Source organism: Setaria italica, chromosome VI (assembly GCF_000263155.2).
Source record: "Setaria italica strain Yugu1 chromosome VI, Setaria_italica_v2.0, whole genome shotgun sequence".
In the NCBI taxonomy this organism is placed as follows: Eukaryota; Viridiplantae; Streptophyta; class Magnoliopsida; order Poales; family Poaceae; genus Setaria; species Setaria italica.
In genome coordinates, this window is record NC_028455.1 from 15,709,855 (window position 1) to 15,719,858 (window position 10,004).

Here is a 10,004-nt window from a genome sequence, read left to right on the forward strand (position 1 = left end):
CTGCGAGAGGTGGAGCAGTGACGGCCGGTGAGGCGCTGCAACGTGGTGACGATGGCGTGCATGGGTGCGTGGGAGCCGCGGAGCTACTGGCCGGCGGAGATGCGCGGCAAAGGGGCGGGATGTGCGCGCGCAGCTACTGGGCAACGCCGGGAGTCGACGGGTCGCATCGCTGGTGAGGATAGGCGGCAGGGCTGCATCGGTGGGGCAGCGCCGCGTGGTGCGCCACGACACGCCATTCACGATCACCAGATCGGCGGCACACGTCGGCAAGCACGTGGCGTGCGGGGCAGCGAGATTCAAACGAAACTTATGCAAAACTTTCAAACCAAACTCAAAAAATTTCAAATCTAAAAGTTGTTGTCCACACTTCAAACTCCAACTCATAGAAAGACATCAAGTTCAAATCTGGTTTAAATTTGGAGATATAAGCCAGTAAAGTTTAGAGGAACGCCAGCTTTCAGGACTTAGAGAAATTTTGAAATAAATTTTGAATTTGGCTGAACTTTGACTTGAATTTTGAAAGTGTTCCACTCCAAACTAGCAAAAGCTCAGATAAGCAAAGTTGTTTGTTTTGAAAAGTTCTACAACTCTTATATTGGCAAAAATTGAAGTTGTTATATAAAGTCTTGAAATTACCAACTGCCCCCAATTAGTGCTTTTTAGGGTATTTTTAGCCATTTTAAGGGTTTGAAGGGTCAATTCAAAATGGCTTTTGAAAATTTTGAGATGTGTTCTACAGTTTCAACCTAGTTTGCTTACTTTTCACCCTTAGCTTCTTGTTTGACTGGGTTTGTCTTTAAATTGCCCCTTTTTGTGAGTTTAAACCTTTATGTGCACTTTGCATTTTAAACATCACAAGTTTTTAAACTCTAAGTGTGATTTGTAATCTTAAGCACTCTAATTAACCTTTGAACATGCATACTTAAACTAGGGATGATAGTGGGCCGCGACATTCCCCTCTATGGGCCGAGAGAGTCATGCATCGAAATGGATCTAGGCACAGCGCAAGTAAACAAAAGGCCCACCGGTGCACCCACGAGGATAATAAGGCCCACTGTTTGCTGAGGTCAGTTTTATCGACCCTCGCACGCCCACACCACAGTACCACACCGAGGCAGACAGCAGCTCCATGGCCGCCGGCGATCCCTCCGCCGCCGCCACCAGCGACGCTCCCGCCACTGTCTCCTCCGCAGCTTCGTACCCCGACCGCCTCCGCGAAGCACTCGCCGAACTCTCCCAGGTAACCCTCCATCTTACTACACATAACACATCGATCTCGCGAATCATATGCTATTTCCCCCAAACCCTTCTAAACCCTCCCCCCATCTACGCCTCCGCCGCAGGCATGCGACTCCGGCATCTCCGATGCTTCCGAAGCCGCCTCTTTCACCATCTCCGACATTCTTGACGCCGCCGCCGCCGGTATGAGTGCCGAGGCCGATGACGGAAGCGACGACGACGACGACACGGCGGCGGCCAGTGTCTATGAGGAGCTGCTCCGCGAGGTGCACGAGTTCCTCTGTCGCTCGTCATCGAACCAGGTCGGCACGCTTTCCTCTTGAAGTGGTGTACCGTGTTGTGATTTTTTGGTTGGAGAACGATTGGTGGTTGGCATGATGATTTCATTGCTTTGTTGTGACAACAGATGGCCATTGACGCACTCTCGCTTGTTCTTCCCATACCCGTGGCGAAGCTGGGGGCTCAAACGGTATGCTGGGACATTGCCGCCGCTATCCTTAAGTTCCTCGTGACGAATTGCAGTCCGAGGGACTTGCTCTCCATCCTCTGCGAGGTTGGTTACGCTTTGATTTGTGTATGTTAAGTTCTGGCTGTTGGTTGTCAAAACTGCCGTGTTGCAATGCTGATAGAAAATTCCTCCACACTTGGAAGCACAGCTTGAATAGCTTGCAATTTGTGAGTACATTTGCTGCTACAAAATATCTCCACCCTTAGATTGCGGTTTATGGGGTGGGCGGATAAGGATGCTTGAACGTGTAATGTTAAATGTGGGATAGCAATAATGTATGAACGTGGCTCCTTTCTCATCCAGATGTAATTCTATATGCGCATTCACTGACAAAGGCTTATGACTGATGCCCATTTGGGCTCTAAGATGCTTGATATGATTTTTTCCAATCAAATAGATCTGGATGGATTAGTCTTCAATATTTAAAATAATGTTTCCTTTGCCCGGACTTGCGTAGTGCAAGTGGTATAGCATTAGCATTGATACATTCTTAGGAAGTATATAAGCATTTGTAGCATTGAAATTAGGGTCTTGTGTTTTTTTCATCTCTCTATAGCTGATACTCAGCTCCTTTATTTATCTGATATCTTTTTCTTAACCTATCATATTTGGTTAATATAGGCATTAGATGCGCCAATGGAGCTACCAAATTGCTCATCCAGCTTCGTTCTTCTACTCAATGCACTTACTGAAGGTATGTGCGCTATTGTCTTGTGAATGCTTCTACAGTCATTTTGTCATTTCCATGGTCAATATTTGTTGATTATTGTGCTTGTGGATAGCTGGGTCCTGCCTGGAACTCATGCTTAATATCCACCTAACTTTGTTCCACAAAAGAGTTGGAGCATTTGATCTCATAATATTGGCCTGTATATACACTCTGATATATGTTGCTCACCTGCTGTCTTAAATATTAATATCTGTGTTATCCAATGTGCACCAACTAATTGTTCATTGGCCAGTGCTTACTTTAATTCAGAGGCGACATATCGAGCAAGTAAAAGTGGTACTTCCTGCTGTCCTTAAAGTTATGAGTGCTACTGTATCTGAATGTGATGAGGAACATGGAAAGGCTGCTGTTGATCTCTTCAATGCAGCACATGGAATTGGCAATGCCATTCAAGAAATGTGCAAACAAATGGTCTGTTGATTCAAGTAACTTTTACGAGCTGTTGAACCTTGAAACTTATTTAACTGTTTTGTTTATCACTTTCTGTTCTGATGGATTCTGCATTATTGTTTTGTATACTGAAAGGTCAACAAGAACAAAGAAGACCTCTGTGCAATTCTTGGCTTATACTCACTTCAGAGTATAGTGAGTACATAATTGAAGTTCTTCACTAGATGATACTCCCTCTGTCCCAAATTGTAAGTCATTTTGTCTTTTCTAGATACATGGTACACCATGTATCTAGACATAGCGTATATCTAGGTGCATAGCCAAAGCTATGAATCTAGAAAAGTCAAAACGAACAATTTGGAACGGAGGGAGTACCCTTTTTTTACAATTTACTTTCTTTTCTTTTCCCTAATATGCTCTGTAATGGTGCAACGCATGCCTCTCTTATTTGCAGGCTCTTGTATCACGAAGCAGACAGCAGGATATTCTCTCTGCTTGCGGTTCAGTTGTTCTTCAGCATTTCAGATTTCTTAAATCTAGTGGGTTCACCTATCTCGGTCTACTAACTGGTAGTGATGCCTCAACAGCCACTGATAAGCTTTCCAAAGGTGTCTAACTCATCCAACTAATTTCCAGTTTTCTTTTCTGTTCAATCATCTGCGTTTAGTTTGCTTAATTCTCTACTGATGCATTAATTTGCAAAGTGATGTAGAGGAAGATGCTGATTTTTTGGAGTGTTTTTCCTTTGCTATGGATGGTGCTGCGCTTACAGGTGTGATGATAGTTACTAGCACAACAATTTCTTTTGACCATGTGTATTGTTCATATGCTCCTCGGCTACATGTTTCACCTGTTTTACAGTTGTGTGGACATATATGTTTGATGATATGTCAAAGTATGCTGGAGAAGAGTTGGAATTAGCACTGAAGGAAGTTCAGAGCAACCATATGAAGAAATGGGAATCAATTAACATGCTTAAATCTGTCCTATCCTCAATTAGCTACCCATGGATAATCAAATCCCACAGTATAAACTTATTGCTCAGTCTAGCTGGTGAAAATCATGTTGAAGAAACTGATAATCATGTAGATTTCACCTCTTATGCTCCTCGTATTTTTGCAACACTCAAGGTATCATTCTGACATTTCTAAAAATGTGGTAATTTTTTAATCTACTGTATAAACATTTCAAGGACATTGGTAGGCCATTGAAAGCGTCATGATGGCTGCTCCTGAGGCATTGATGCGTAAAAAAGCATTTGCTGCTTTGAAAAAGGCAAGTACCCTGTATTCCTTTATTCTATACGTGGAGATTTTTCTTTTAGTTTGCTCCTCAATTTTGGTCATATTTTTGTAACAAGTGCGGATAGTATAAGGGGATGTTTGGATACTACGTGCTAAACTTTAGCAGTGTCACATCGGATGTTCGGATGCTAATTAGAAGGACTAAACATGAGCTAATTACAAAACTAAATCCACAGATGGAGTCTAATTCGCGAGATGAATCTATTAAGCCTAATTAATCCATCATTAGCAAATGGTTACTGTAGCACCACATTGTCAAATCATGGACTAATTAGGCTTAATAGATTCGTCTCTCGAATTAGACTCCATTTGTGCAATTAGTTTTGTAATTAGACTATATTTAATACTCCTAATTAGTATTCAAACATCCGATGTGACAGGTGCTAAAGTTTAGCACGGTGTTCCCAAACACCCCCTAAAGCTATGATTGGGACATAAAAAATCATATGGATGTAGCTTGATTTTGAATGTTATCTATACGTTCTATTTACTGTGGCATTGCCTAGTTTCCTTTTTTATATATATTTGCCCTTAACACTAATTTTCTCAGGTTATTTCAATGGTGCCCTCATCTCAGAGATTTGACATCTTACAAGCTCTTGTAAACAATAGCATGTCGCCATCCTTGGTAAGGACACTATTTATGTCCTCTGACACTAAGTTGAAGTGTTACATTCTTTATGTTTTGTAACTCCATCTTATTGATGCCATAATCTAGGAAGACAAAAAAAATTATAAGAATATCGTGGACCTTACTTAATCATTGACGTTAATCTTAATATTTTCTGATGGACAATGTGCTAGGAATGACAGAAACACTACTGTTGAAAATTTTAGCTTCTTTTTTAACTTCATCAATAAAATTCTGACTTCTGCTTCCTGTTCAGACTGCGATTCTCCTAGATATAGTGAGGGAAGAAGTTTCAAGAGAAAGTTGTCAAGCGAACAATGATCGTGTTGAATCTGATGGATTTCAAGATCATGGGGAATCGCCACCTTGGACTTCTCATGTGCTTGAGTTACTCGAGCTGATTTTGAGGCCTCCACAAGGTGGCCCTCCTTGCCTTCCTGATCACTGTGAACAGGTACGTTTCCTTTTAAGAAAATCCCTTCGACTGGGGAAGTAATCATTTCCTCTCTTAATGTAAAAGGATAGGATCTGATCCAACTCATCCAAACAAACCCTTAAACTTCTACGCAGATACAATTAGTTTCGCTCTTTGATTGCTTGTGCTTCAGTAGTTGCGGGTTTAAATCAGCAATTTTGCTTAGTTTCTTGATTGCACAAACTAAAATAGTTATGGAGCTTTTACCTTAAATTTCTCTGCTACTGTGCATATGCTTCACTTATTCTACTTCCTTCATAATGCATTAGGATGTATGCTGCAATATTTTACCTAGTGCACAAAATCCATGTTACTGAGCTAAAATATGCTATTTGAGAGCTGCAAGGACCAGATTGAAAGGTCCATAGTAGACAAGAAGGCAAGCATGCAAAGCTGCTGCCAGTTCATTTTGTCCTGAATTAAGTCGTGCCACACTGTTGGTTGTGCAGTTTTAGTAGTTATATATTTGTGAAAGAAATATGACACTTACTTGGTAATTTGCTGCTGCTTATCTTCGTAGTTGCCTTGTTTCCTTGCATGTGTTCGAGCAAGGTGGTATTCTGGTGCTATATGCTGGCCACTTTTTGGTTACTGGGGCGCGGGCTCAGTGGTTTATATTTAGAGCGCTCTGTTCTTGTAAATTTATACCTGTCTGCACTACTAATTGTGTTTTCAGTTTTGACAGCAAGGTGCGGTTTATGCCTAGAAAATAATCTGCTATGATATTTCACATTTTCCTTTTTGTATGCAGGTAATATCAGCTCTGAACTTGCTCAGATTTATTCTGATAATAGATTCAAGAGGTAACATCCAAAAGCATAATGATAAAACAATCTATCTTCAAATACTGATAAATTTGTCACAACCATGATTTGACCTTTGTTGTTTCAAAAGTCATGCTATGCCTATATTGCATCCACTACATTTCAGCTCATGCAGCAACTATCATTTCTTTATTGGAAAATGTCCAAATTACTACCCTCAAGTATAGCCAAAGTCTGGATAACCCCCTAAAGTATTATTTGGTTCAATATACCCCTAAACTATGCTATTTAGTTCAATTTACCCCTTAACACAATTTGTCTTTTTTGTTTCTCCACACACAAGTTGAATTTCAATTTGAAATTTTGCAGGGTGGTAGTGAACACCACATATATCAAAAAAATGTAGTATGAATTTTCATCATTATTTTTTGTATAATTTTGTGTCCCAAGAATTAATTTATTATTAAATATCATACCCTATCAAAATAATGATAAAAAATTCATGATGAATTTTTCTAACATGTGTTCTGATGTCTGCTATTATCTCCCAAAATTTTAACTTAAAACTCTGCTTCAGATTTTTCCAGGTTTTTTTATGTCAATGTAAATTTCTTATTTTGTGATTCTCAATTCTGGTTTTGTTTTCAACATGCCAAGTTCAGCAAATGCTGTGAACTTTAGCTTGCCAGGTTACTTGCCAAGTTGTGGCCAATTAACGAAATCATTGCATCATGCAAGTTCGTAATTTTTGCATACCAGATGTCCAAACCAACAGCTTGGTCCAAGTGTCCAACATAGGTTCCTTCCTAATTTTTGTTCTTCCTATATTCGTGTCTGAAAGGTGGTAACAAACATATTTTGTGGCCACATACAGTACGAGTACGGGTCCCAAATAGGGTGTGCAATCAATTATAAACCTTTGAAGTTTTTCCATTGTGCTAAACTCACATAATGAAAGGATGTTGTTTTGACTTTGGAGATACCTGATAAGTGGATTGAAGTTTACATGCGGCAGAGTGAATCATGGAATATTTATGAATTGTGTGTTTGATCATCTTTTTTTTCTTCCTATTTTTGTCAGGACCAAGATCAGGAAAATTGTTCCAGAAAGAGACTTTGCACAAGGTGCACTCGGAGTGGCTGATCCCATTAAGACCAATTGTCACAGGGATTCAGTCAGAGAACGAAAAGGATGATAGTGAGATTGCAAATCAGATCGTGTGCTCAGTAAATCCTGTTCAACTGGTGTTGTACCGCTGCATTGAGTTGGTGGAGGAAAAGATGAAAAGTTTCTAATGTTTTCGGTTTCCACTCTTTCCTTACAGTACCAACCGCAGTATTGAGTAGGTGGTGAGGATGAAAAGATCTTGAGGGTTCAAACTCCATCATTTGTCTTGTGGTCTCAGTGCTTTTCAGGCCCTTTGCTAGCATGGTTTTCCTTGAAAATTTATTTAATATGCGTTTGGCAGAGCTCCCAGAGCTGATTCTCCATCGAATCCAGCAGGAGTTCTGCCAAACAGTTTTTTAGAGAGAAGTGATCTTTTGTTGCTTCTGTGAAATGATTCTCTGAAATGAACTAAGAAGCTAGGAGTTGAAAAAAAATAGTTTATCCTAATTCTGTGAAGTGATTTTTCATCCTGATTTTAAAAGTTTATGCTAAATAATCAAAGAGAATCACTTAATCACAGTATTACTCTCCTATTGAGAATTAGAATTGGATAAAGCTCTATCAAACAGACCCTAGGCTCTAGTTCTAGTATGTACGCACGAATATGTTATTATGGTCTATCCACGTGAAGCTCCCTGCACTCGTGCTATACAGCAATCATGTGCTTCGTCTAGGGTTGCTGTAGGATTGCAACATGTTGTAGGCCATGATGAGCAGACACGGCATACCTCGTTAAAGGATTTGCATATTTGTTTAAAATCTAAGTCTATGCGCTGATGTAAAGCAAAGCTAACACTCGATGCATTAAAGTATAAAAAAAAACGTGTGCAAGATCCACCCATCATGTTCTCATTCTAGATAAGCATATATGGCAGGCTCGCTACACCACGGGTAAGAACTGACTTTCGATATGCCCCCTTTTAATCTCAGTTTAATGTAGGTCCAAGAGAAAAGGGGTGCGCGGCGCTTTACTCCCGGTTGGTATTTGCAATCGAAACTAAAGGCGTCCTTTTATCGTGGCTCAAAAATCAGCCAAAAAGGGGTCCCCCACGGGTGGCTAAAGCCCTCGGACCCTTTTTATCCCAGTTTGTAATACCAATCGGGATAAAGGGGGGTTTTTAATCCTGGTTGGTGTTTCAAATCAGGATAAAAGAATCCCTCCACGAGTGGCTAAAAAAGAACTATATCTCTCAAAATTTTTTATCTCGATTTGTAATACCAACCGCGATAAAAGGGGGTCTTTTATCCCGGTTGGTATTACAAACTGGGATAAAAGGATCCCCAAGATTTAGTACAAAATGATTGCATCTCCTATATAGTTAGATGTGATGTGTAGGTGGGATAGGAAGCTACGCGCGAGGCTTGAGGTTGTGAGTTTGAATCCCACGGACCGTGCACGCGCATATTTCGTGTGACTTGTGACTTGCGCGTGAAGGAGACCCCCTGAGGATTTAATTTTTTTTTGCTTTTTTTTTGCAAAATCATTTATCCTGATTGGTATTACTAACCGGGATAAAAAGGAGGCATGTCATGCGCCTGGCGTGGCAGCCCCTTTATTCCCGGTTCGTATTACCAACCGGGACTAAAGGAAGTCTTTTTGTCCCGGTTTAGGGACCTGGAACAAAAGTTAGCCCCTTTTGTCTCGATTGCGTTATTTCGGATTGGATTTCGGGAGATTTTCACCTTACCAACCGGGACTAATACGAGTTTTCTACCGGTAGTGACCGCGCCACGCCAGTACAATAGAGCACATGAGATGACGTGATACTGTTCGGTGTACGCATCCACCTGCTTACAATTATGCCCAAAAAATTTTATTTTTTGTTGTGAATAATTAAAAATGTGAAGCAAAGGATCTTACATGTTAGTAATAATGATGTTATACTTATGTACAGTACTAACACATAGGAAAAGACATAAAATGATGATGTATTCTATTTGGTAAACTCATAAAAAGAGAAAACATAAAAAAGTTGTAATGATTGCATTCTCTTGAGTACAAATACTTAGGCAGACTTCGAATGGAAGTGATCAAATAATTTTTTTATCGAAGTCAGCAGCGAAAATCCTAACATATATTTTTTTATAATTTTTTATTCTAAACCCCTTTAATTCATTTTCACGGGAAATTGAACCTAGGCCTGTTGGATGCTTTGCTCTAACCTCTAACCTCTAAGCTAGAGATCTTTTCACCAAACAAATTTTTTATGGACATCTCTGTCAGGAGAGAGGGCACAAAAGAACTTGTGGTATCAAATGCACCATCGGGGCTGAAGTTATAGTGGTGTGAGGGGTGGGCGTGCCAGTGCTTAGGCCTAATTTGGTTTCTTTGCTTATTTTTAGCACCCATATTTAGATACTAATTAGAAGTTTAATAGAAGTATTAAATATAGACTATTTACAAAACCCATTACATAAGTGGAGGCTAAATGGCGAGACGAATCTATTAAGCCTAATTAGTCCATGATTTGATAATGTGTTGCTACAGTAAACATTTGCTAATGATGGATTAATTAGGTTTAATTAGGCTTAATAGATTCGTCTCACCGTTTAGCCTCCACTTATGTAATGAATTTTGTAAATAGTCTACGTTTGATGTGACACGTGCTAAAAATAAACAAAAGTAACCAAACGACCCTCGGTGGCATTAGGGCGGAGGCGGTCCCTGCTTAGTGGCATCAGGGCGGAGGCAGCGAGACCGCCAGAGAGGCTTAGGCCTTGTTTAGTCCAATTTGGGAGTGCCAAAGTTGGGAGTTTGCTATAAATACGCAACTGTAGCTATTTCGTTTGTATTT

At 40.2% G+C, this 10,004-nt stretch overlaps 1 protein-coding gene across 1 annotated transcript; it reads left to right on the forward strand.

The window, feature by feature from the left end:
- Positions 1-1,067: 1,067 nt before the first annotated feature.
- Positions 1,068-7,643, forward strand: LOC101755593 (aberrant root formation protein 4). Its single transcript, XM_004973116.2, has 14 exons — positions 1,068-1,240; positions 1,344-1,541; positions 1,646-1,792; positions 2,369-2,441; positions 2,710-2,888; positions 3,003-3,062; positions 3,322-3,475; positions 3,580-3,639; positions 3,729-3,997; positions 4,071-4,142; positions 4,722-4,799; positions 5,059-5,256; positions 6,029-6,080; positions 7,123-7,643. Exons 1-14 carry the CDS (start codon positions 1,130-1,132, stop codon positions 7,335-7,337), a joined length of 1,866 nt encoding a protein of 621 aa, XP_004973173.1. The 5' UTR covers positions 1,068-1,129; the 3' UTR covers positions 7,338-7,643.
- The last annotated feature ends 2,361 nt before the right edge of the window (positions 7,644-10,004 follow it).

Excerpts from the sequence above, each read along its gene's own strand:
- LOC101755593 (XM_004973116.2), top strand. The coding sequence starts at position 1,130 with ATGGCCGCCGGCGATCCCTCCGCCGCCGCCACCAGCGACGCTCCCGCC. Across the intron at positions 3,476-3,579 it reads CACTGATAAGCTTTCCAAAG|AGGAAGATGCTGATTTTTTG; the intron begins GTGTCTAACTCA and ends AAAGTGATGTAG. Across the intron at positions 4,800-5,058 it reads ATAGCATGTCGCCATCCTTG|ACTGCGATTCTCCTAGATAT; the intron begins GTAAGGACACTA and ends CTTCCTGTTCAG.